This window comes from Phocoena sinus, chromosome 11, assembly GCF_008692025.1.
Source record: "Phocoena sinus isolate mPhoSin1 chromosome 11, mPhoSin1.pri, whole genome shotgun sequence".
NCBI classification, from domain to species: domain Eukaryota; kingdom Metazoa; phylum Chordata; class Mammalia; order Artiodactyla; family Phocoenidae; genus Phocoena; species Phocoena sinus.
The window spans coordinates 28170277-28196709 of NC_045773.1; the positions used below are offsets into that span (position 1 = coordinate 28170277).

General features: G+C 47.0%; 1 protein-coding gene across 3 annotated transcripts in view; it reads right to left on the reverse strand.

Moving 5' to 3' along the window:
• The window catches only part of PTPRG (protein tyrosine phosphatase receptor type G), a 731192-nt gene extending 709076 nt beyond the window's left edge, over positions 1 to 22116 (reverse strand). For all 3 annotated transcript variants that reach the window (XM_032648680.1, XM_032648681.1, XM_032648679.1), the window contains exon 1: positions 21314 to 22116. In XM_032648680.1, coding sequence (XP_032504571.1) covers positions 21314 to 21398 — 85 coding nt within the window. In that variant the 5' untranslated portion in view covers positions 21399 to 22116. The remainder of the gene's footprint in view (positions 1 to 21313) is intronic.
• Positions 22117 to 26433: the final 4317 nt, after the last annotated feature.

A 26433-nucleotide genomic window follows, 5' to 3' on the forward strand; every position in this document is an offset into this window, starting at 1 on the left:
TCTGCCCTGGGCACCCAACAGGTCAATCTCATTCCCTCTACATCCCTCCTGTGGGCAGAGGAGTGGAAGCAGGCAGACCTACCTGGAGGATACCTGGCACCACAAATGGTAAGGAATAAACAAGGAGAGAAAAAGGTCACCCAGTCTGTTTCCTGATGTCGTGCCATTTCCATAACAACACTAGTGAAAGAATCACAGTAGATTCCTTCCAGGGAGGGGAGACTCCTCCTTCCCTCCCCCAAAAAGACAAATGGGAAACCCAGACCAAAAGGACTGTCTGGCTGCCTGGCCCCTCCCTGTAATTCCAGTCTGCTGATTCTCACGACCCTCCTGGCCTCATCACATGGCCAGTTCCTTCCCGGGAAGCCAGCCTCTCTCAAGAGTAGCAACTTTTTAGTACTGTCGGCCCTGCAGACAAGACAACTTTAGAAACTGTTGGTTCAAAGGAATAGAAGAAACAGCAGAGCTTTCGATTCCTATCAGTGACCTGGGGCAATCTCAGGTGACCACGATCTAAAACCATCCCTAATTCCCCTGCACTTGAGAAGGTGCTCGCTGGTTGCCATACCATCTTCACACAGCAGAGTTCAATTCCAAAACCCTCACACTGCTAATTGGGTCCCCAGTGTCTCCATCATAAATAGATACTACAACTGGCAGTGTAATTAGCAAGCTCCCTGCCAAGACAACACCTTCCCCCCACCACCCTGCTGCAGAAGTTGTTCTTCCTGACAGTAAGTTTCAAATCCTACATATTTTCCGATGGAAAGGTCTGCTCAATCAGAGGAATCTACCACCTAATGAAAGCAATTAAAGTAGCAATTAATTCAAAATCCATACCAGCAAAAGGCAAAAAGTAAAAGGGAGGAAAATTAAGCAAAGAGCAAGCCTTATTAATAATTTCCTTTGTCTCAACTGTCCAGAAAAATGCATATTAGGATTCAAAAGCCCAGTCAGTGTCTTAACTTTCATCTTATTCTGTGATTACCAACATAAGGGTCCCACAGGCAGGTCATAATACACCTGGCACATAGTAGGTCCCTAACAAATGGTACAGGCTTGGGAGGAGAGAAGGTTTCTTTCTCCAAGAATCTCCTGTCCTTGACTAAAGGAGAACTTAGATCTTCATCTTTCATCTCCTAAGAATTAAGCTTTATGCCGAATAAAAGATGTTTTAATATCTTTCACAAAATGATTTTAATAATATTTTAATGTTCCAACAACCCACCAAAAGGCTGTAGACCAACATGGTAAATAAATGAGTGTTGAGATTACAGATGGTTTTATTTTTCCTCTATGTACCTTTCTGAATTCCCCTATTTTCCACAAGGAACATTTATTACATTTCAACTTTTTTAAATTATGAAAAACAAGGAGATTAAAATAACATTCTTATTCAAACAGAGAGCAGTCTTCAAACTGCAAGGTGCTCCAAATCACCTGAAGGTCTTGTTGAAAGGCAAATTCTGGTTCCATTAGTCTCGGGCGGGGCTGAGGTCTTGCATGTCTAACAAGCTCCCACGCTACAGCTGGACAAACCCTACGGAGCTTTGATTGCCAAGACTCTATAAAACACAAAAGTAATTCAGATACCGGCAATCCCAGTTTTAAAGAGATGATGATGGTAACAAGGCCTTAAATCAAATCAGGGCAACACCACCAAAGTCCTACACTGAAAAATTAATGCATTTTGGGCTCCAGCCAGAAAGAGGGGAAAAAAACCAAAACAAAAAACTGAACTTTACTTGGAAGTACAGTACTCTGCTAGAAGCGCTTGTCTCCATAGTTAAAAACAAATGAAATTGCCTCTTACTGATTTTAATTTAGGTTGGAACACTTGCTGTTCAATAATGCCAGCAAAGGAAACTGTGAGTGGGGACAAGATATGATAAAAGAGACAAACTCTGGAGGCCATCAGATACTCGGCTGACCTCCGGTCTCAGCTGTAGTTAAAACGTGATAGGCGGGATTAAGTGCAGGCGGAATAGACACCCAGATGCACCATTTTGCTTTCATCTCATCCTCCAGGGCCTCTTACTATTATGGATTCTTTTTATTATTTTTTTTAAATTCCAGCTCTAAATGTTGTTCAATTAACTTTTACTCATTTCCTTAAAGGTCCTTAGGATTCTCATTTACAAATAAAATCAAGAGAAGCAGTTAAGGCCAAGTGTTATCAGCATGTCTCCTCAAGAGAGGCTGTCCTTAGCACTAAAATAAAAGTCCTCGAATTCCTGGAGATAAAAAGCTCAAAATGAATGAACTCGAAAAACCAAATGGAGGAATGAAACCATTATGAAAGGACTATTTTTGGCAGGCAGGGGAGACGGTCCCTGTCCTTCTCGATACACCTAGTTACCTTCCCTTTGATGTACTTCCAGCTAATGCTGGTGCCCTTTGATTGAAAATGACCCATATCAACCCTTGGTTAACATAAGCAGAAAAAGAATGTATTGAAAGGATCCTGGACATCTCAAAGAATCCAATCAACCACCAAAGAATCCAGCTTCTGAAAGGGAAGGATCAGAGCAGCTCGGGGGATTCAGGCAGCAGGAACTGAGAGAGATGTCTTCATGTCACTTGCCTCAAGCCTCCAATTCCAGGGAGAGAAGGTACGACTGGCCCAGCCTGGGTTTTGGACCTCAAATAGGGGTAGACAGAGCCTGCTGATTAGCAAAAGGTCCCATCAAGACCATGGAGGAGGGATCAATACCCAAAGAGTAGGAAAAAAAAAAAAAAAAAAATGGTAAAGAGATGCTGGGCAGGCAAAAACAAGAGCAGAATAATAATAACAACAGCCATGTGCTTGCTAGGGACCAGAGCCTTAATTATATCCTCATTTAATTTTTACATCAACTCTATGAGTTAGCAATCGTTATTCCATCTCACAGATGAGCAAAAGACACAAAGCTAGTCCATGACAAACCAAGAAGACACTACAGACTCAGTATACAAGACCACCATGAGAAAGTCATTCAGCCTTTCCCTGTGCTATTTTACGGTCTCCAGACAACAAAATCAAACCCAAATGCCTCCACCTGGCATTCAAGGGCCAATGTCTCCAACACGGGGAGCCTCTCAAATCTCAGCAGTGTCCATCTGTAAGCTGACAGTCCCTAATGGCTTTATGCCATAAGGAAGCAGCTGAGATACAAGGTGGACATGGGTCCAAGCCCCAGAACTGCATGGCTTTGCCCATGGTGAACCACCTTCACCCGTTCACTACTGCCTCTGCTCGCTAGTTCCCTGGGCACGTATAAGATATGAGCCAGGCTTTCAAAGGTTTATAGAACACCTACTCTCAGGAAGGTACCTTTCCCCTTAGTCTATTGCTCCTGAACACTAAGGGACTGAATCAGTATTTCAGCATTTTATTATATGGCTTTGGGGGCCTTCATTTTATTTCCCCAATTTGCACACATTTTTAGAACCTGCATAACACCAAGCAAAGTGCTATATGTGTAAAGTTTCCACTAATATTTGACCTGAACCCATGACTTGCCTTGCAATAACATGCAAGAGGATACCTTTTTTTTTTTTTTTTTTTTTTTTTTTTTTTTTTTTTTTGGCGGTACGCGGGCCTCTCACTGTTGCGGCCTCTCCCGTTGCGGAGCACAGGCTCCAGACGCACTGGCTCAGCGGCCATGGCTCACGGGCCCAGCCGCTCCGCGGCATGTGGGATCTTCCCGGACCGGGGCACGAACCCGCATCCCCCACATCGGCAGGTGGACTCTCAACCACTGCGCCACCAGGGAAGCCCGAGGATACCTTTTGAAGTTTAAAAAAAAACATAATGTCCCACGGGACAGCTCAGGCCTTCATTTCTGTATCTATGGGCCGGAAAAGTAAAGTCCAAAAGTCAATGGTTTCACCCAAGACATGGTTAAATTCAACACTGATCCCATTCTTGTAAAACATTAGCAAAGGCTCCCTGGGTTCAAATTAGGCTACTCCCTAGCTGTGTTCGCTGTCTTGGCCAAACGGTTCAATCTCTTACTGTCTCTCTGCCCCACTAGAGAAGGAGTATCTATCTCAGAGTCATTCCAGGGTGATGAGAAATAATGCATTAAAAAAAACTTACCACTTTGCCCAATCCTATTGCTACCCTTGTCATTCTTATCATTGACATACTGTAATATACATGAATATATTATATAGTCAGCACTCCCGGTCAAAAAGATAAAGAGATAGCAACCACCAAAATAAAGAAGCAATTCTGGGTGCTCTCGTTTGCTCTTTGCATTCTTCACTGCTCTCTCACATTCTTGTGGCCATATGCTCCCAAACTGCTGAGCACAAGTCTCACATCACAGCCGACAAAAAGCCCCACAGCTGTGCACAGCCTGCCCTCAGAAATGACTCAAACACAGAATCAGGGAGCAGAGGAAAAAGGAGGCTGCAAACCCTTTCTATTAAAACAAGGGCTTTGGTTGTATAGAGACAAAGCTGATGTGACCTTCCTTCTCACCCCTGAGCTTTCATGCTTGCCGTCCGATTAGCTAGTGTCTGGAACTAATTAACAGGTGTGCCAAGAAAGAAAGAAGGAAAACAAACCTTGGCGACTTTCTCTCAGGAACTGATGACTCCAGATTTATAACAGCTCCTCTAGGACAGAACTGGCAGGGAACTCAGTGAGACGAGTTCATTATTCACAGTGTCCGCCTATTCGGCCTCCCAGTGTACCCACCACCAAGAAGGAAAAGTTAAGAATTCCTCCCCGACTACATGATGGCTTCCTCGGCTATAGACAGTGCCCAAAACATGATGGACAAAAACACGTGAGCAGACCAAGCCCGAAGCCTCGGAGAAATCAGAGTGCGAGAACGTGGGTTTGCCCGGCTCCGGGGCTAAGACAGCAATGAAGGAAGCACAAATATTTTCCCTCCATCAAAGACATTACTTCTCTGTAACTACTCGGAAACCTCCAGAAACCGGTACAAATCACACACTACCTTGCAAACATGCCCTCTACAGACGAAAGGTATAATTATATCCTGTTACCCAAGGTAACTTACCAAGAGCTCCCGAAAGGTTTCTGCAGCCAAAAGAAAATAATAATCTTTTAACTCCCTTTACTTTATTTTTGACCACAGGAAGAAAATACACTTACCCAGTAAGGCTTTTTTTCCCTTACTGCTGTTAACACACGTATCATTTACTGAGTTAAAAATGCACTCTAGCGTTTCATCAACCTTATGTCAGAACACATACAAAGCCTTGATCCCGTACAGTGGCCAAGTATGAAAGAATTTAGACATCTGTCCAACCTGGCCTTCAATCTTCAATCACCTGGACTTTCCCCTTTTCAGAACCCGGCTATCAGTCTTAAAGTACCCAGAGTTCAATCCAGTAAGTGCAATTCACGAGATGTGCCAAGCCGGCACATTCATCTATGTATGAATAGAAGTACCATGTTGTTAGGTGAAAGATGGATGGCTTTGGAGTCAGAAGTCTGGGTCCACCACTTTCAAAAGTATCTGATGCTGGGTAAGTTTCTTAATTAAGCAAAATGTCCACGTGCTCACCTGGGAAGCACAAGGATGAATTTCAGATAAGGTGTGTCCAGCCCCTATCAAGAGGCCCACCACGCTTACAGTAGGTGCTCCATCAGTGGCCACGCCACAGTGCGACACACCTGCAGAGGGAGTAACAGCAGAATTTCCAGACACCCTCCCTCTTCCCTGCCCGACTGGCTGGGCAAAGAGGTGTTCACGTGTGAACAAGCCCTGTAGAAATCAGGGCTTGGAGCCAGAAACACTACCAAGGAATAAAGTTCCCAGACCTCGTGAAAGGACACGGAGGGGGGGCAGCTCTCAGTAGCAGCAGACACAGGCGATCACACCATCCCTAAAAAGGGATTTGCCTTAGTAACTCAAGAGAAATACTAAAACTCTGTGTGGACAGAAAGGTCTGGAGGGCTATTTTCCTTTAAGAGTCACTCTGAAATCTGGCTCTGCCGAAGAGAATGAGAAAGTCCTCAGGGAGCTCCTTTTCTTCCCCTTCCCACGTGGGCACACACAGCTGCTCTCATCACCCCTCCCCTGGGTTTCCAAGGCAGGCTCAGGGCGGGGCCTGAGGACCCAATGACACTCCTTCAACACCCTAACTTGAAGACTTCAACATCCTTGTTTATCCCTCATAAAAGAACTTAAAACTGAAACCCAGATTCTTATCGGCTGCACCAAACAAAGGGTATGTGTCCAACCTGCCAATTGTTCCCTGGGAAGGAAGCAGCCCCATCCAGAACCTGAAGAACAATTAAACAGGGATGGATTTTCCCAGCCAACTCGCTGCTTCCCTCCCCAGCAGCGGCCACCCTCGCCCAAGTTCTTGGCCTGCAGATGTGCACTGATACACAGGACCCTGGCTAGAAACCCCTGTAGGCGGACCTGAGCTTCCTGATAGAAGTGTGTTATGTCTCTCACATTCCCCCTATTTTCCACGTCCAAATTCAGCAGCAGGTTGGCAAGTACAGAATATCTACTCTACTTGGAAGAGCCTTTCATTTTAACATTCTGTTGTAGGAAGGAATCAAACACCCTCTAGAGACGTTTTGGATGTGTCTCTACTACACTAACGCAGAGACAAGCCCCCGACCCATCTCAACAAATCCACAGCTGTGGCAAAGCTTGGACAACTTCCTGGTAATAACCCAGACTACAGTGCTTGGATCTGGTATGAGATTGGCCAGGAACAGGAACCTGGGCCGCAATAAAACCAAATACCCAGGAGAGTAAGTACACGGGCCTGGGAGACTGTGTGAGGAAAGATTCTATGGCCTCTTCCACCTGGCAGGAGGGCATGGGCGCTACGACCCATTAGCAGTGTTGTCAGGGAATTTCTGCAGGCCACTGGCAATCTCCGAAGATCCCTAAGGTCCCCGCTGCTTTTCGAATTGCTGAGCAAGAGAGCAATCAGAATGCTCAAGGTATTCTACGCAGTCCTGGATTTCACAGGCAGCAGGGGCTGGTGTCTTAAAAGCATGCAGGCCTGTTTGCAACCCTCCACAGGTCCCACAAGGCATGACCAACTGGAACCAGAATGGGGAGAAATCGAAGCCAGGAGCTCTGCTAAATGCCCACTCACGAGCTAAAACAATAATGGTTATTATTTTCAAGTGCTTCCTATTTGCCAGGCCTGTGCCAAACGCCTTCCATGATTTACCTCATTTACTCCTTCAACAAATTCGTGGAGCAGGGACTGTTACCCCGTTTCACAGACGGGCAAACAAAGCCACAGATCTCTATCCTGATATCACCCAGACTCCAGTGCTTCCTAGTGCCAGTGCCTCCCAGAAGGCAACTCTCTCCATCAATGACAAGGGTCTCTCCTGGTCCTGTGTTTTCAAGGGGCAGGGATGGAAAACGTGATCGCTGTCACACAGGGGACTGCAGTTATGAAATGTTCTTGTGAAAGATCAGGTAAGGTCTGAAGGAGCGCCCTAAACCGGCGCTATCCGATAAAAATACAGTACAAGCCACGAATGGGAGCCACATATATAATTTTAAATGTTATCACAGTCACATGAAACAGTTAAAAGAAACAGGTGATATTACTCTTAATATAGTCCACTTAACCCGATATATCTAAAACATCATTTATCAATAGACAATGTAAAATTTTAATGAGACATTTTACATACTTTTTCCATATGTCTTGGAAATCCAGTGTGTATTTTACACTGAAAACACATCTCAATTTGGACAAGTCACATGTCAAGTGCTCAATGGCCACATGTGGCTGGGGGCTCCCATACTGGACAGCACAGCTCTACAGATATTTCACAGTAAATTAGCTAAGGCCCAACATTAGAAGGGACCTTTAGGGGGGAAATCCACACCCAGGAAACAAATATGGGCTCACTTGATGTCACCCAAGTACTTGGTATATTACCAACACCACAAATTTATCTGATGCCAGCTTCATGAAAGAATTTCTTTTGCCTTTCATCCCTGCTCTCCAATTTCCTTATCAAACATAATACTGATCAGAGGACCGCTCAAATTTTGAGAAACAAGCTACCTTAAAGGTAACAACGAATGTATTCAGAGTAAACACAAGATACTTTACCAGGTATAAACAACAGGGGGAAATGGCCCATTTAGTCAGTCACAGTTTTGAAAACTGTTGTTTACCAAGCCCATATGTAACACTTACTTAAATAGCTAGGAATTCAAAAAGGTGTCACTTTGGAATATAAACAGTCCTAAAAGAGCCATCATCTGATGCAAAACCTCTGGGCTTTGAAGAAATGAAATAAGCAACTAAGTTTACATCCCTAAACCTCCATTAGTAAAGCTTACCCAAAAGAACATGATGTAACCACCATCAAGAGACTGGACTTTTTTCCCCCTGAATAAATGAATGTGAGTCAAGTATGAGCCCAAATCAATTTCATGGATCAGGAAGCCTTTGCACAGGTACTTGCTACTGATACCTGCTGTTTCAGGTCAATTTCAAAATAGCTGTATGGCTTAAAAATTGCCTGTATAGCAGCAAACCTATCTGCAAGGATATAAAAGCCCCTTGGATATGCCTGTCCAAACGCTATTTTCACAGGTTGACTAACATGTCTCAGTATAGCACAGGGATGGCATAAAAGTCCTCTCCCAGGCCAACTCTTACAAAGGATTCTAAACCCCAGTTCAGGCAGGCCTTAGCAGGAAAGAGTTCTGTGATCAGCTAGCAATGTCTGCCATGGCTATGGGTAAAGATGAAGGGCCTCATGTGTCAATTTGCGATCCCCTGTGTAGAAAAACCGCAAAAAAACACAGGGGCGAGAAGAATACAAACACACGTGCTACAGACTGTCACTGAATGTTTCTATCTGCATGCGCGCAGAGCATGTGAAGGGTCCCACATTAATAGAGAGATACAGCAAGGCATGTACATCTTACCCACACAGATAATTTCAATAATGAGAATACCAAGGGTAACCTAAGGCTGTTCCTTCAAGCAGGGGGTATTTAGGGAAAATTAAAACCTAATAGACCTTTTAATACATCTCCGTCAACAGACAATGTTCCTGAGTGGTCACGTGTGCCTTAATTCATCCACCACCTACTCTGCCAGCAGAGAAGGAACATGATATCATCCAGAAAGCCAAATTCAAATTCTGATCCCGCTACTTCATTAACTGTGGGATCTCTGCTCTCCCCCGAGTTCCAGCCCTCCCACCTTTTCTTAGGGTTGCATGGCGTTAACTGAGGGCATAGTTATGCAAGCACTTCTTTCATAAATCTTAAGCAACAGCTATTAAAAACAGGTACCATTTACACCGTCCTAATGCGCCTAACGCTTTCCTGGTGCTTTGCGCACAGGATCTCATTCCACGTTCGCAAGGACTCTGGGATATTGAAACTCCCATTCTACAGATGAGAAAAACAGTCAAGTAGGTACAGACCCAAGTTAGTACAGGACAAAGCTCAGATTCACTAACTTGAGCCAGTTAACTTGACTGACAGATCTGTGCAATTCCAAAAACATGCATTTGCCACTGGCCTCTTTCATCTGAATCCACCCATCTTAAGTCTCATTTCCTCAAAACCCTGTTAAAGGTCCCTAGGCATCTGAGAGTTATTTCCACAGACTGCTTTGTTTATCTGGTCAGAGTGCTTACAGTTCCCCCAGCTTCTCCAGAAATCAATTTTCCCTTGACTCAGCATCTCGAGTGAAGACACAAACCTCAGGAACCAGCAGGTCCCTCACATCAGTTAATACACTGCAGTAACTGAGACGTTTTTCTTTTAAAAAGCACATCCTAAAAAGGTCCAGAAAGAACTCTAATGCCGGAGTCACCCACCCTCTATCACATAAAATAATTTCAGCAGTTTCTGCGCAAATTGACCAATTGAGAAAATAAGGGGCTGATGCCTAAAACTGTCAAGTGATTTTCCGCACCCTCCACACGTGGCCTCTGCACACATGCAAGCAGAGAAAATGACTAGTTTTGGAAGAGAAAATAACTGGCTGGGAGACGAATAAAAGAGGGCAGGCACCGAGCAGCGATGTGCGCTAGAAAACTTAACTTATGCCTAAGCACATTTGGACTGACATGATGCACAGCTAACACCTGTTTAACCAAGGGCATTAGACAACATGGTCAAACCGATACCTGTCAAGCAAGCCCAAATGGTCAGTTCAGGCAAGCCCTTCTCCTAGACCAACATGCCCAAAGCCATTACCAGGCAACAGATCAACATTCATCTTCACCCTCTACAGTCAGCTCAGGCAAGTTCTGCTGCCCTCTACCTACCTCGTGTCACTGTCACCAGGACAGCCAAAGCAGAAATGAGACCGCCTACTTCTCCTGGATCGACCCTACAGGCAAGGTCATTTCTGATGCAAATGAACACCAGATTCACAGAATTCAGCCTAAATTATTGCACAAGAGAGAAAAAAAAAAAGGTTTGTGACCATCAAAACCTAACCCTGCTGCCCCATGAGACATCTGACCCCTAATTAGAATATATCATTTTCAGCAATAGATACCCTGGTGACCAGTAATACAAAGTACAAATTTAGCTTCTCCGTTTTTAAAGATGGACTTCAAACACCATGACAATATATATAAACTCTGAGTTCTCTTAAGATGTTGACCTTGGATATCATGTCTCTTAAGAGGACGCAATGTGACATTTCTGGAAAACACATACAATGATATTATTACTGTCTTGTAAATGTCCTGTAAGTGTTCTAGAGCTGCTCAGTGCTCAAAAATGACTACCACCAACCTAGATACCGAGGATTCAGCAGGTGGAAGGACTGAAGTCTTGCCCTCAAAAGGGCATGGAGCCTAATTAGGCTCTGAGTCATACACGAACAATTCACACAGATGTACCGTATGTTATAATGACTACTTAAAGAACACGTGCTGGAATTAGGGTGAAGGAATTACCTCCTCAAATCTTCCAAATGCCCATACCAAAAGCTGGACACTCTACTCCATCCAAAGTTCAGGATTTTCTATGTTGTTGTTGGATGAATTAAGATACGTGATATTTCCAGTACAGATTAGAAATCCATACATGTGTCACACGCGAAAAATTATTAGACCAGGGAGATTATATGAAAAAATTAAGCTCTTTGGCAAGGGACCCACTAAGGTGACATCTCCAATATTAATTTACTAGATTCTACTGTATTGGTCACTGGCCTTCTGTCTCTTAGCCCCCATATCATGTCCTTCTTGGGGAGTCTGGTGACAAGAAAGTGACCAAGGGCACTAGTTCTTAAATGAGAAACTTTTTAAAATTGAACAAGCCAACAGCAATTTAGATCAGCAGTAAACCTGCCACATTATTATGAAGTATCCAAGCAGCAGGCTATGTGCAGAGCCAAAAAAACAACACAGCCAGGAGAGTTGAACTTCAGACCCACAGGAAGGGCGCCACTTCATCAGCCAATGATGCCCTTGGTTGCGCTACCACATGCACACACATACACATATACACACAAGCAATCCAGGCAATCAAAACCCCAAACAAACAACAGCAAAAAAAGAAAAAGAGAAAAAAAAAAAAAACTGTCCCTCGGGTAGAAATCTAGAAATCACCTATGCAGGTGGCAAACACCTCCAGAGATCAGCTGAGAATTGTAAATAACCACTGCAGCCCAGGTGAGGGCCCCATCGCAAGCGGCGCCCACTATTTAATTCCAGCTTACTGTTGTTGCCCAGCAAGACACACGCCCTACGTTGTTATACCTTCCAATTTTCCAGGAGTTGCCCAGACTTTTATGAGAAGCCCCCATGAGGGCAGGAGTCTCCATCTGTTTTGGTCACCACCGTCTCTGCAGTGCCTGGCTCACTGCAGGCATTCAGGATACACGTGTTGATGACACGAATGAGAAATGCCCCGTTTTTTAATTCAACTGTTTTTCAACACAGTATGGCCAAACAGAGCACGTGCTGGCCAGAGGTGCCCTGCAGAGATCCAAATAACCCGAATGACTGTCCTTTCTCCATTCCTCTTTTCCAGGGTAAGCTCAGCAACTACCTTGGGGATTTCTTTTTAGACAAAGAATCCTGCCACCACCATCCCAATCCTAAATCACATTCAATAATTTTAAAATCCAGGCATAACTTCACTGGCATGAGCAAACTTCCTTTTTTCCTTTTTTTTAACCTGGACTCCAGGAGAAATCAGGTTTCCTGTTTTAAAAAAAATATATAGCTTACAGGCATTTCACTAACCAAGATCCACTCACTACCTTGTTTGCTAACTCGCCCGGGATATTGTGCAGCAGGGTTTGAGAAATAATCAAAGGGTTCTTAACACCTTAAAAAGCAAACTCTCAGAGTAAAGCGAACCGGAAGGACCCCTCACAAAGCACATTATAATATGGACTGGGAATCTGAGTTGTGTATTGCAGAAAGGTCACAACCTCCCAATCCACCCAGTGTGTAATCAACAGTCCCTAAAAATTCCGGAAGAATTTCAGAAGCCATTAGTTAAGGGTGAGGAAAACAACCCCAAAGAAACTGAGGGTCTTGCCCCGATCCCACAGCCGGCTTGGCGGGCTTCCATAGCTAGTTCTAAACTCCAGAGAAAAAATCCAAAACCCAAAACCATCTCGTGCCAAGCGCAACTCTCAGACATTTTCCTGAAGTCGTAATTCAGAGCCTGCAGGCCACACTCAAATGATACATGGGATGATAATAATACCCCATTATTATAACATAACCATCATATTCAACGCCCCAAACGAAAGTTCTCAAATTATAAACTAAATCAATTGAGATCTTTCTGAAGAGGATTCAGAAAAACTCACCACCAGCAAACTCACTCTATTCAGTTATTATCAGCTTATTCAGAAGCTAAAGTAATTGGCAGAAAGGTCATCTCTTCAATGTAACCAAATAAAATCCTGTAGGAACTGCCTTACTTCCTTACTTAATTGTAGCAAATACAGGAAAACACCTTTATCTCACCCAGTGTTTATGGTACTTGCTTATATGGGAATAGCAGTGTCAAATACAAACGGCTGGGTCTGTCTGGGCCTTCCTGTGCAATTAGGAAAAACATCTTCCAAATGAACAGCAACCATTCTGACTCAAAATTCTTTTTTTTTTCATTCATTCATTTATTTACTTATTTATGTTTGTACGCGTTGGGTCTTCCTTGCTTCGCGCGGGCTTTCCCGGCGAGCGGGGACTACTCTTTGTTGCGGTGCGCGGGCTTCTCACTGCAGTGGCTTCTCTTGTTGCGGAGCACGGGCTCTAGGCACGCGGGCTCAGTAGTTGTGGCTCGCAGGCTCTAGAGCGCAGGCTCAGTAGTTGTGGTGCATGGACTTAGTTGCTCCTCGGAATGTGGGACCTTCCCAGACCAGGGATCGAACCTGTGTCCCCTGCACTGGCAGGCAGATTCTTAACCACTGCACCACCAGGGAAGTCCCTGACTCAAAATAATTCTATGAGACAACTAGAGAGACATATTTTACCTACCCCCCCCCAACAAAGGTGACCTTGAACAAGTGACAACCTCCTTTTGGGTTTAGTTTCCTCATCCTCATCCTAAAGTAAGGATATTCACGGTTTCTTCCAGAGAGGATTAAAGGCTTATAAGAAGCTCAGACACAGCAGCTAGATCATGGCAAGTGCTTGGTGAGTATGGGCTGTTATAACCATCGTTCCCATTTTAGAGATTCAAAAAATGAGGCCCATTTGCTCAACCTAACACTGCTACAACAGATCAAGAATTTCATCCTGGACCTCTGAGGTCTCCCAGACCCCCACTACCACCCAACCCCACTTCCACAGGATGTTGAGGAATTTGCCCAGTGACATAGTGACATGACAGCTACCCAGTGACACAGCCAAGGCCAAGACTATGGCTCTTAACCTCCACACTCACTGAACTGAAACACTTCAGGAAAAATGATATATTTTAAAAAACAAACAGAACTCACTTTTTATAAATAACCATCGCTTTGTAATGAATCCTACTGATGATTCGTGACTAACTTGACTCTTGAAAAGTCAATGACATTTCCTCACTGATCTGGACTATGCTTTTATGTCTGGTAAATGGCTAATGGCTGTGTCTCCTACCCAAATTATTCCATACTGATGAGTTTATCTGATTTAAGTGCACTGTGGAATTCATGTGGCTGCAGTGGTGTCAGAATTCAAACACCTCTTGGATTCATCTAATAACTCGTATGAATTCCTCAAAAGTATACCCACTGCAGTATCAATTGACAACCTGCTTCCCTCTCCTTGTTAAGAAAATAGTATCACAGACCCAAAAATAAGAGCAGTTGTCCTATTTTCTTACATGGAAGTGTTACATATTCCATGAACTATGCTTTCATTGCTTCTTTTTTAGTTGCTAGATTTCGGCAGCCAACTGTGTCACTTTGCTACATCCCCAAAATAGCTAAGTCGAGTAGTTTAAAATCATATTTTGTTGTTTGGTCAGAAAACCGTCATGCTGATTTCAGTTTGCAAAAAAACTGATTAGAGGGCAGGAGCTTTGCATGCACAGTGTGTGGTTCTCTCTTGTATCCTCTGCAGGTCTGAATCCATGAAGACACGGAGACAAGGGCATACGTGTGTTCAAGTGTCACACAAGTACAAAATAAAAGCATCACCCAAAGACTACTGTCTGTTTCCCATTAGTGGCACACAATTAAAACCCAGAAATGACAGTCAAAGGTAGACCCATTCTCCTTGGTTACCACACAGCACAGCAGGCCTTACAAGGGGGATGGGCATTCCAGGGTGCAGGACCAAGCAGCTCTTTCTACAGAGGATAACACCACACAGGGATCTTGCATGGTACATTTTAAGCCTGCAGAAAACATTTTTCGCCTTTTAAGCAGGGAAAGAGGAGACCTCCTGTGCGATGTGAGCAAGGAGCTTATCTCAGACTTCATGGAGGCTTTCTCATTTCTTTAAACCTCAAAATGTAACCATTTTACTAATTATACATGGGATGCCCTCATGCCAGCCTCCCTCACCCTCAAGAGCAGATCCAGGCACAAAAATCATCATGCAAGTTTATATAAATTTTTTCAAAATGTTTTTGTTTTTACATATAATTGTCTTTTTCAGTTCAATTTTCTTCTTTCTCTATACTCCTACCCAAATCTCTTTAACACACACAGAAAATGGTTAATTTATTGAGCACTTACTATTTACCATGCACTGTGCTAAGTCCTTTAGCATGCATTCTCACTGAAGCCTCACAAAGACCTTAGGAGTCAGGGTCCTATCACTATGCCATTTTGCAGAGAAAGAGAGGGCAAAAAAGTGAGGCACAGAGAAGTTAAGTAACTTGTCTAAAGCAGCACAGCTAGTAATGGCAGAGGCCGATTGGCTCGAGATGATATTCTGATATATTTTAAACAACTTCCCATAGCTACCTGGCTCAGAAAGGAAATAAAAAGTATTAACAAGTTCTAGGCTCCTAAAAGATCTCTCCTTTTCATATGCAGATAAAAAAGTACAGTGAGTCCTTCAGGGGAGAAGCTGCCTTCCAGCCTCCACCCCAAAAGCAGCAGGAACACCACCCAATTCAGTTAAGGGGGCTCCGAAAAGACAAACCGGGCACATCTGGAACCCTGGTTAGCTGACTGACATTCCCCGACCCAGCCCTAAGAGCACTTTTTACAATGTTTTTTTTTTTTTTAATCATCGTATCAAGTGCTGTAGTCATAAACATTTTGAGACTGCATAGGCCTGGCAGGCCAACTCACAAAGATCATATATTTTTTCTGTCAAAACACCCAACATTTTGCTACAAGTCATACCAGAGGAAATGGCCCCTCCAATTATAGGTGTCCCTATAGAAGGAGACAACTGCTCATGAAGCCCTCTAGCTACCTCAAGCGATCTGGCACAGCCATCGCTGATAAACCTCACAGTCCTTTTCATAATAGGAAAAACCCACAAACTTATCTGTTACATATTTCAATCATCACAGGCTTTTCTGAAAATGAAATTCACCTACATTACTTCCAATCTTTTTTCTTAAGAGACATTAACAATTTCTTTGTCTTGAAAATTTGAGACAAAAAGGAATTGTAGGAAAAAAGCAAGGAGAGGTTAAATGGTATTTAAAAACATGCATCATTTTTGGAGTGATTTTTTTGGTTAGAACTCCACGTAAACAAATAAAAAGTCAGGGGCTTCCCTGGTGGAGCAGTGGTTGAGAGTCCGCCTGCCGATGCACGGGACACGGGTTCGTGTCCCGGTCTGGGAGGATCCCGCGTGCGGCGGAGCGGCTGGGCACGTGAGCCATGGCCGCTGAGCCTGCGCATCCGGAGCCTGTGCTCTGCAACGGGAGAGGCCACAACAGTGAGAGGCCCGCGTACCGAAAAAAAAAAAAAAAAGTCAAAGCAAAGTCAGTAACAGAGAACTTTTTTTACAGGTGTGCATTTGCTCTCTGAGTGCACACAACACTGCCATAGTTCCGGAATTGGGTCTTTTACAAGCAAGATGGTCACTTCCATTTCTCAGACAGGCAAACAAAGGTATGGGATCGCTTAATCATTTGGGAATACTTACTGAGGGCCTAATGTGTACCAAGGCAACCTCATTCGGCTTCAAATTCAGCAACGGCCCGTGGAATTCCACAAGCAGCTCTCACCGCCTGTTGGGGGCAGGCTCTTCTCAGAAGAACATTCTCACTTTCCTGAGCCCCTCCCTCAGTAGCTACCAGCTTTGCCCAGATCAAGCTCAGAGGGAGAACTAAATGTGGAGGCAGGGCACATCTCCTTGGCTTCCTTTATATTGTTAGATACACAGACCTTTTATTCTTTACACAGCCAGCCAAAAACGCAGCTTCACTCATTACCACCCCTCACCTGATAATGGTCAACCTATAACCAAAGCCCACCAAGAGCTTACTGGGGGATTCAAGCACTTTTATCACTTTTGAGATAACTTCAGATGCTTTGAATTTCTCCCATAAAGTCTGATTTATGAAATGTGACTACATGAAAGATATGCCCTAGAATTAAAGTGTTAATCACAACTTTTTTTCATTCTTGCAACTCAGAATGCACACCTATGTTACAACTTTATCCTGCTTAGGAATGACATTGCATTGTCCTGCATGCTGTGAGTACAATGCTGAAGGTATATTCAGATTTAAAAAAAAAAACTTTCACCATAAAAGGAAAGAGGTAAAGCAACAAAGCACCAGCAACACTTAATTGCTTTCCTCACCTAGGTATGGCTAATGTGTCCAGACTGTCCTTTTGGTCAAGAAGTTTCCAGGAAAATGAGGGAGGTGTAAGGAAGTAGAAGGGGATCCCTAATAATAATTGTTCTGGTGCATTTTAAATGCTCTTTCATAAAAAGCAAGAAAGTTCATTTCAATCGGTGCAGTGATATGTAACTGATTATACTACATTAACTTGGGGATTTTTCAGAATAGAAAGATGCATCAGAAAGGGTTTTTGTTTTATTTTGCTGTGTTAAATCATCAGCATTCCCCATACTGCCTCATTTAAACAATGTTATATTTTATTCTGTGAAAACGGGTCCATAATTAAGGGGAGATGCCCAGAGCTTCACAACTGTTTAGTTCTTTTTCTCATTTCAGCCAACCTTTCCAATAACCATTCTGCTTGTGGCAACAGCAACTTCCCTACTTCCAAAAGGTCCTGTCATCGTGCCTATTTGTACTAATATTCTTCATCAACTCTGTAATATGAACACTGTTTAGAAGGAAACATCGAAAATTTTATTCCATGACTGCATTAGAGGGAACCAAGTTTCAAGACTGGATAAAGATCCTCCATTTTCAAATAAGACACTTCGGGGAAGGGGCTGGGTGGGGGGGCATGGTTTCTCACCCCATCCCTGAAGAGTAAGACTGCTGACTTACAAATGTTACTTCTGCATTTTTCTAATAAGTCCATAGAGGCTGTCCACCAGGACTAAAGCATGTACATGCAAATACACCAAGAGACAGCTCAGAGGGAGATTCGCAGGACATCAATCATGGATCCTCCGATTCTGACACAACCAAGGTACACAGCAGAGCTTACCCATCTGAAATGTTTCCAACATCAGCCTCCTAGATGTAACGTAATTACTGTACAAAACATATCAGAATCAAAGAGAAGGGTTTCAACTCTGAGCACAGAAAGAGAAGTCAATTTTAAAAAAATTAAGTTTCCGCTGAATAGCTTAAGAATGTAAAATGTTAACCCTTCCAAATAACATAATTTATTTGCTGTTGGAGGCACTTAAATTCTCAATGGAGATATATACACCAAATGCTTAAATGAACTGTGTGTAAGATTTGCTTTAAAATAATGAGGTGTTGGAGAGGATGGGGTGGGTAAAGGAAACGGGAAAATTGAGTTGTAACTGTTACAGCTGAGTAGGGGGTTCACAGGGTCCCATTATATTTTTCCATTTTCGTAAGTTTTTCCATAATAGAGTATTTTTTTTAGATGTCAGAAAACAACGTCCTATGTACTACATCATGTTGATAACACTCGTGCTCTGGAAAATGGAAACATCAGTTGAAACATTAATGGCGACACGGGTCCCACACCTGCCATACTGCCGTTGAGAGACTAAAAGCCACTGTTTCCCACCCGCTGGGGAAAGACTCAGGCCAGGGCAATGTTTCCAAAACCCTCCCAAATTAAAGTTACCCTGTATCTTTCACAGGAGCTGAGAACAAATGTATCAGAAAAGTTCGCACAATTCTGAGAGGAAAGAAACAAAATAACCAAGAAGGGATTTTGGTGAAGATGTCACAAGGAGGACCCTAATCCAACACCAGAATCATCTTTATCCCTCGTGTCAAGCAGGTAAAGCCTTCCCAGATCAGGCCTGGCAAGAAGGGGCGTCCCAAAGAGAACTCGGGTCCCCACCGGTTGAGAGCCACCCAGGAGCACCAGGGTGGAGCTGAGGCCGCCTCTCCGCTCCCAGGCGCATCTGCAGCGGCCCAGCCTCCAGCCCCAGCCTCATCCCACCGCGGCCCCACGGCACCTAGGCGGGTGGAGGTGGCGGGAGCCTGACGAGTGGCTCGGGGGCGCCCCCTGAGGTCCAGCAGCGTCGCAGCAGTTTTGGAAAATGGAAAGCAGACGTCTCCGGCTCTTGACATTTTAACTTTGGTTGCAAAGACTGCTGCTGTACCCTCTCCGGGCGCACTTTCCCAAACCACAGCCCTCCTTCCCCGCGCCTCGCACTACTGCCCCTTCCCTTTCCGACACCCTGCGGCTCCCGAACCACGGAATGGGCTATTTATTTACCTCGTAGCGTGAGCACGCATAGAAAATGTGGAAGACGAAAACTGTCCCAGCCCGACGCAGGCGGCATCACTGGTGGTCCCATTTTGGATTTCAAGGCTTCCTCAGACATCAGAAAAAAGAAATCGCGGCTTGGCCCACTGACTGCACACCCAAGTGTAAGGAGAAGGCCGGAAGTGGAATTAGAAATTCCCCGTATTTCGCAAGGCTGCTCCCCTGCTGCCTCCCACTCACCCCCATTAAAACGTGACCCTTAAGAAGTTCAACCCCAGTGTGCACCTGAGCCCACTCAGACGGCAAGTCCACGACACAGAAAAAAGTCTAGGAAGCTCAATGATTAACACAAATACTGAGCACTGGGGAAGCAGGGGGGATGTTTAAGGGTAAATGTCCACACCGCCCCCGGGGTCCCAGTGGAGGCAGGACCCTGGAGACCAAACCCCAGGCCTCGGGTGAGTGTGAACGCACGTCCTTGCTCGGCATCCGAGCTGGGGTTCTGGGCTGTGGCCGGAGTTCCGTGCGGTTCCGGGGACAGGAGAATGCCCAGAAGGAAATGCGAGGTGCCCGAAGAAAAAACAGTGCTTTGCTTCTCTGCCCCTCGAGGCCACCCCCGTGCCTGCAAAGGGGAAACTCGCTGCCAGTCCCCGAGGGCAGCAAGAGCGCCCGCGACCTCATCCAGGGCGCACGACGGAGGTGGGGGAGCCGGTGCACCAAAACCGTGCGCTCGGGCCACCCGGGGACAGGCGGCTATGACAAGGGGTAGCAGAAACATCGGGAGGCAGGTTCCTTTTTTTCTGGATAACACCCTCCTCCGAATATCCAGGACCTGGTGGATGAGAAGGCAGAAAAGCGGGGTGGGGGGGTGTTCCCTGTCCTTAGGAGAGCAAAGGATGAAAAACGAATCGCTCCCTTCTTCCCACCCCTTCCCCGACTAAGGGCACAGGACAAGGCCTCCACCTGGGGGAGGGGGCTGGACAGACCGAAGGGAGCTCAGGGCTGCAGCCTAGGGGGAAAGGGGAGGCTATAAGAGGGAAGAAGGAGACAGCTGGCTTCTGCCCTCCCCTAGTGGAAAGAGGAGGTGGGGGGGTCGGCCGGTAGAGGGCTGGAAGTGGAGGGTCGCCGAGCCGCACACCGCTACGTGCGGTGATTTATTATCTTCATCAATGGCCAATACTGTTCCTGGCTTAACCCGACCAGAAAGGAGCGGGTCTGGGTCTGCCAGCCGCGAACAGCCTGCGAAAGGGTAAAGATGAAGGTAGGCAAGGCGCGAGACAGAAAAAAATCCGCCCCGGCACGAACAGCAATTCAGTTGCCGACCCGCCCGCCCCCCCGCGCCCAGACCCGAGCAGCCCAGCCAAGCAGAGTTGGGGGATAAAGGGGCCGCGGGCCCGGGCTGGGGGAGCCACGAATCTCCCTAAACCGCCTGCTCCCTGCCCTCCCACCGCTCCCAGGCCCCCGCGCCCAGGAAGGCTCCATCGCGCCGGCACCGAAGCTCAGCCCGTGCCCCAGCCCCGAGCCAGGATCGTCCCTGACCCCCGAGACCAGAACGCAGGCTGCTTCCAACATCCCCAGTCCGCCACGGCCAGCCTCCAGCTTCCATTCCCCGAACACTAGCCTCTCCAAAGACTCGGGGAGCAGCAAATCAAGTCCCCCCCTTCTGAGCCCCTTCAACCCTCGCCTGAGCGAGGGACGCACCCTGAGCCCCCCAAACCCACAGAGACATATTCCCCATGGCCCCAATCTCTCCAACAGCCCCAGAGCGCTAGCTCTCCCGAACAGCGACGGGTCAACAGAACGAGTCTTTTCTCCTGACTCCGACTCCCCCGGGCCCCCTAAACCCCAGCGAGAGACGGACTCCTGCGGCCCCTGTCCCCCTCCCCGGCCAGCCCCTGCTTCCACCCTGCCCAACCATCAGCCTCCCTAATTACGCCGCCAGACCAGCGGAGCGGCTCCCTCTCTCTTCCGCGGGCGTCGACCCCCCTCCACCCTCTCCCGGGTCTCCGGGACGGGCACCCGAGCTCCATGCCCCGGCGGCAACTCCGCATCCCCCGCGCGCGCTAGCCAGGGCCGCGTCCCCTCGGCGGCCGGCACTCACCGGGGAAGCACACGACATAATGGAGCACGGAACTGGTGATTTTCAGGAACAAAATCCACCAACACGGTTCCAGTAACCTCCGCATGTCCGAAAACGCACATCGAAAAGAAGAAAGCAGGGGGGGTAAACTTGTTGAATAAGTTCTTGCCTCGGTGTAAGCCTTCGCTAAGCCCGGGCTCTTCCCCTGCTAGTCCGCTCTACTGGGCCCCCGCGCTCAGCGGACCGAGTGCCCCTGGAATCCGGGAAGCCGCCGAGCGCCCCCCGGAAAATCTCAAAAAGTAACCGAGAACGCGGAGCCACGCTGGGGACGATCCTCGGCGGAGAAGGGCTGCTTTCCGTTCAAAAAGGAGCGAGCCGAGCGGGCAGGGCGAGGAGTCGGCGGGCGGCAGTGATGCCTGGGGCCCGGGGTAGGCAGGGACCGCAGGCGGCGGCGGCGAGCAGCCGAGGATCCCCAACTTGAGTCGGCAGCGCAGCCCGAGAGCCGGCGGGCGGCGGCGGGGCTGAGCGCGGCGCTGCGTCTCCGGGCTTCAGGCAAGCAGCTCCTTCCAGGGCCCGGGGAAGGAAGAAGGCATGTTTGCGAGCGGGGAAGGGGCGGGTAAAGGCGGGGGGAGCGAAGAGACCCCCAAAATAGAAACAGCCAGAGGAAACCGAGGGAAACACAAAGGATCTCAGAGGGACGCTGGGGCGAGGGCGCCTTCAGTCCATGCTCCTGAAAGTTGTGGCTCTGGCGCGAGCTCGGGAGGATCGGGGAGCGCGGGGCTGGAAACTAGCCATGCCTCCATACAGGAAGTAACATGTGAGCATGGATCCTGGCAGAGACTTTAAAGCCGGCGAGCGAGCGAGCAAGGGGCGCGCGGCGGCGGTGGCGGCGGCGCGCGACCCAGGGCGCGCAGCCGGGCTGCCGGCGGCGGGCGCGCGCGCCCCGCGCTCTTAAAGCAGCCGCACTCGGCTCCCAGCTCGCAGGCGTCTTACAACCCGGTTCTCCCCGCCCACAGCCCCGGGTGCTGCAGTGTCGTCTGGGGCAGTTTCGGGGCTAGGGGCCGCTCTGGACGGGTCTCGGAGAGAAGGAGGAGAGCGACTGCCTTCGGGACCGGCGAGTCTCTCCCAGATTCCCGTCCTGCGAGTTCTTAAAGACGCCGCGCTGCGAGCGGGCTTGGCGAGGTTTCCCCCGCCCCCTCTGCGTTGCTCGCGTATCCGAGACTTGGGGGGGGCCCTGTCTCCGGTTTGAGGAGAGGTTGGGGCAGCCTGCTGCCTTTACAGGGCAAGGAGGTTTCATGTTGGGTTTCTTCGCCCTGGCAGCACCGCGGTGGGGCGCTTCCTGCCCGCCCCCTGTTCACTCCATGCTCGCGCCCCCAACCCAGCGAATGCCCCCGCCTGGAAACAAAGCCAAGCGGCCTTCGCACCCGGGCTCCGCGTTGGGGTTTAATTTCTTTCTTTTTTTTTCTTCTTGGGCTTCCTTTGGTCTTGTTCCCGGCCAGGGAGAGGTGGGGGAGGGGAGAAACATCTATCCTAGGCTTGCAAAAACCAGCCCTTTCGAGTCCCGCACACCATTTCCCCGCGCCACGGTAGATCAGTGGCGGAGTTTTCCCAACTCGCCGCTCCACGGGAGGAGGGAAGGTTCCCGCACCACAGCCTGCTGGTGGGGAGGGTGCAGGAAGTGCGCCTCTTACCCCTGGCTGGGTGAAAGCTGCGCCGCGGGGCAGGACCGATTTCCTGGCAGCTACCCCGGGGAGCGGCAACCACTTTAGCAATCGTGGAGAGGCGTCCGGGGGAAATGGAGGACTGGGCTTATCTGTAATGAGTTTTGTCCCTAGGCTCTTGGTGAGAAAGATCTTTATCGCTTAGACTTCTTAGCGCCCTATTTTTCCCCCTTACGCCGGTGCTAAAAGTGGGGGATGAGGGCTATTGATTAAACGTGTAATTGAGCCAAGGTGATTAGCCATTTGTAATTTTTGCCTAATTTTTCTGTCTCTGTTTAAAAGCCATCTTGACTTGTTTTTAATGTGCCCCTGCTGTTTCATCCCACCACGCAGGGTCTCCCACCCACCCAAACATCCGAACCGGATGCAAGGTTTTCAAATAATATACAGATGTTCCAGATCCTCCCGCAAGATGTGATTAGGGAAGCACTTTCACACCCACACGTCCAAAAGAAAAATCTTTGAAAAGGTACATTTGGGATTACCAACTAATAAAAGCCAGGAAGTTCCCTGGGAGGGCCGGCGCTCTATCTTTAGCAAAACGGGGGTGAACACCCTCCCCCAGGGTGGGGAATGAGTCGAGTTTATTTGCTTTGGGATTTGGGCCTTCCTGGTTTTGTTGGAATCCTGACTCCCCCATAAATGCTGGGAGAGGGTCAGTTTTCTTGGGAGTGTTGTATTTAAGGGTTGTCCATTGGTCAGTGGGAGCTTTCAGAGACGTTCTTATGACCCCTGCGTGTATGATTACCTCATTAAAAATTGCGTGATATGGCTTCCCTGGTGGCGCAGTGGTTGAGAGTCCACCTGCCGATGCAGGGGACACGGGTTCGCGCCCCGGTCCGGGAAGATCCCACATGCCTCGGAGCAGATGACCCCGTGAGCCATGGCCTCTGAGCCTGCGCGTCAGGAGCCTGTGCTCCGCAACGGGAGAGGCCACAACAGTGAGAGGCCCGCGTGCGGGGAAAAAAAAAAAAAAAAAAAAAAATTGCGTGATAAAATGGGGAAATCTGTGGAATTTGAATCAGGACAGAACACCTGGACAGGTGATCCACAGGTGAGTTTCCTCCTTTGCAAAATAACGTAATAAAAACTGCCATTTGTGGGATGCTTACTACCTACCAGGTATTGTGCTAAATTCTTTATCTAAGCTGTTCATTCCATAAATTTATTGAGGGAGGGAGGAGGCGACTGGGAACACAGCCATGAACAAAAAGGGCAGGCCTGTGACCTGTATGGAGCTTACCTTCCAAAGTACAGGATACACTCTCAGAATCCTTACAACAGTTCTGCCAGCAGTAAGATTTTGCCCTTTTATAGACAAGGAAACATACTCAGAGGAGTAAAATAATGGATCCCGAGCTAGTGAGTAGCAGAGCTGAGATTCTCAGGTCTGTCTGCCTCCACAGATGTGAAAAGGCAAAGAAATGATGGTTTGAGAAGACACTAAAATGTGGGATGGAGAGACCTCAAATGGGTTTGGAGAGAGAATTATCACTACCCTCATAATATAGGAGGCCCCACATTAAAAATTAACATTAAATTAGGTCTGGGCTGCTGACTATCCTGGGGCCCTAGGCTGAAGTATACCAGGAACTGCTCTTAGAAGCACCCTCCGACAACCCAGGCCCCATCAGTTCCCATAATAAAGTAGAATGTTATAGGCATACCACATGGGATGGCTTTTCATTCATTCTACAGCCAATTACAGAATAGCTCATACGCACCAGACACTCTGTCAAGTGTCAGTGGCACAAAGTGACAGGCAGTGGACCTGACAATGCTCTCACCTGCTGATTACAACTCCCCAGGTGATGTGGGAGCTGCATGATACGGTGAGCGCTCCAGGACAGTTGGTGTGAAGGGCCGTATGAGTGCCACAAAAGGTGTGGAGAACCCCACGGGAAAATAAGAAGGCCGCAAAGAGAAGGTGCTGGTTTGGGTAATAAATTATCCCCAGACTTAGTGTCTTAAAACAATACAATACACGTTTATTATCTCACAGCTCCGTAGGTCAGAAGTTGGGGCACAACATAACTGGGTCCTCTGCTCCAGGTCGCCCTAGGCTGAAATCAACATGTTGGCCAGGGGTTCTCATCTGGAGCCTAGGGACCTCTTCAAAACTCATTCAGATTGTTCACAGAATTCACTTTTTTTGTTTTTCAAGAATTTAGCCCTTTGTAGTAGTAAGCTGGAGATCCCTGTTTTCTTGCTGGCTGTTGGCTAGAAGTAAGTCTCTGGCTAGAGGCCACCTTCAGGTCCCAGCCAAGTGGGCCCCTCACAAAATAACAGCTTATCTCTTTAAAACCAACAGGAGAATCTCCCTCCAGTTGGCTATGAAGGAGTCTTGGGAATGACAATGCCATCACTTTTGCCATATGATGTAACCTAATTAAGGAGTGACTATCCTATTACTTTCACAGGTCTCACCCACTCTCAGAAGAGGGGATTACAAACCAGGGGTAGGAATCTTGGGTATCATCTTAGAATTCTGCCTACCATAGTGCTGGTGATCTATCTTGAGTATAGACTGGTGGTTAAAAGCAATAGCTCCCAAAACATTCTATTTGGGTTCTGATACTTATATCTGCTTGACTTTGGGCAACTTAACCACTTGACTTTTCATCACTTGAGTGCCCCAGTTTCCTCATGTGTAAAGAGGGAATAATAACTATACCTACTCTTAGGCTACTCTCCAGTAGCCTTACATTGAAATTAGAAGGAGTTAAAAAGAATAAAGTACTTAGAGCAGTGCCAGGTGCCTAATAAGCATTTGATAAACACAAACTATTACTGTTATTTTCTTAACAAGCTTAAGCAATAAGGAGTGAACATCCATCTTTTTCTACCTGCTCAGCTTCCATTTCTTTTCTTCTAGTAAATGCATTCCAGTTTCCTTTGTGCTAATCTCCCCAGATGGTCTTGGGAAGCCTAACCCTGTATTCCTCCATCACTACCCTCTGCCTCTCCACCTCACTGGCTCACCTCACCTGTCCCAGCCTGACTGTTTGGACCATCTCAACCTGCTGGCCTGATTGACTTAGAGATGGCCACATGTTTCCACCTGCTCCAATGAAAGTTAAACTTCCTCCTGGGTTTGCCGCACTGGATAGACTTCAGCCTTGAGAAGCAAGGAGGTCCCGACTTGAGAAGAGCCTGCTTGGGGTGAAGTGGACACACAGAGAAAAGCAAAGGGGGGTGCTAGGGGCCAACAAACCTCTGATATCATCACTTGTATCCTAGGATTAAGTCTTACGTGAAGCCAGACCAGACCATGGGCTTTTCAGTTACTTATGCTGATAAATCCCTTTTATTCTTTTTACCTCTTTGAGTTGGGTTTTTATTAAATTGGAACTAAAAACTTGAAACCTGAAACTTATGGCAAAAGGTAAGTGAAATATCCACATTTTACATTTTTCCAAA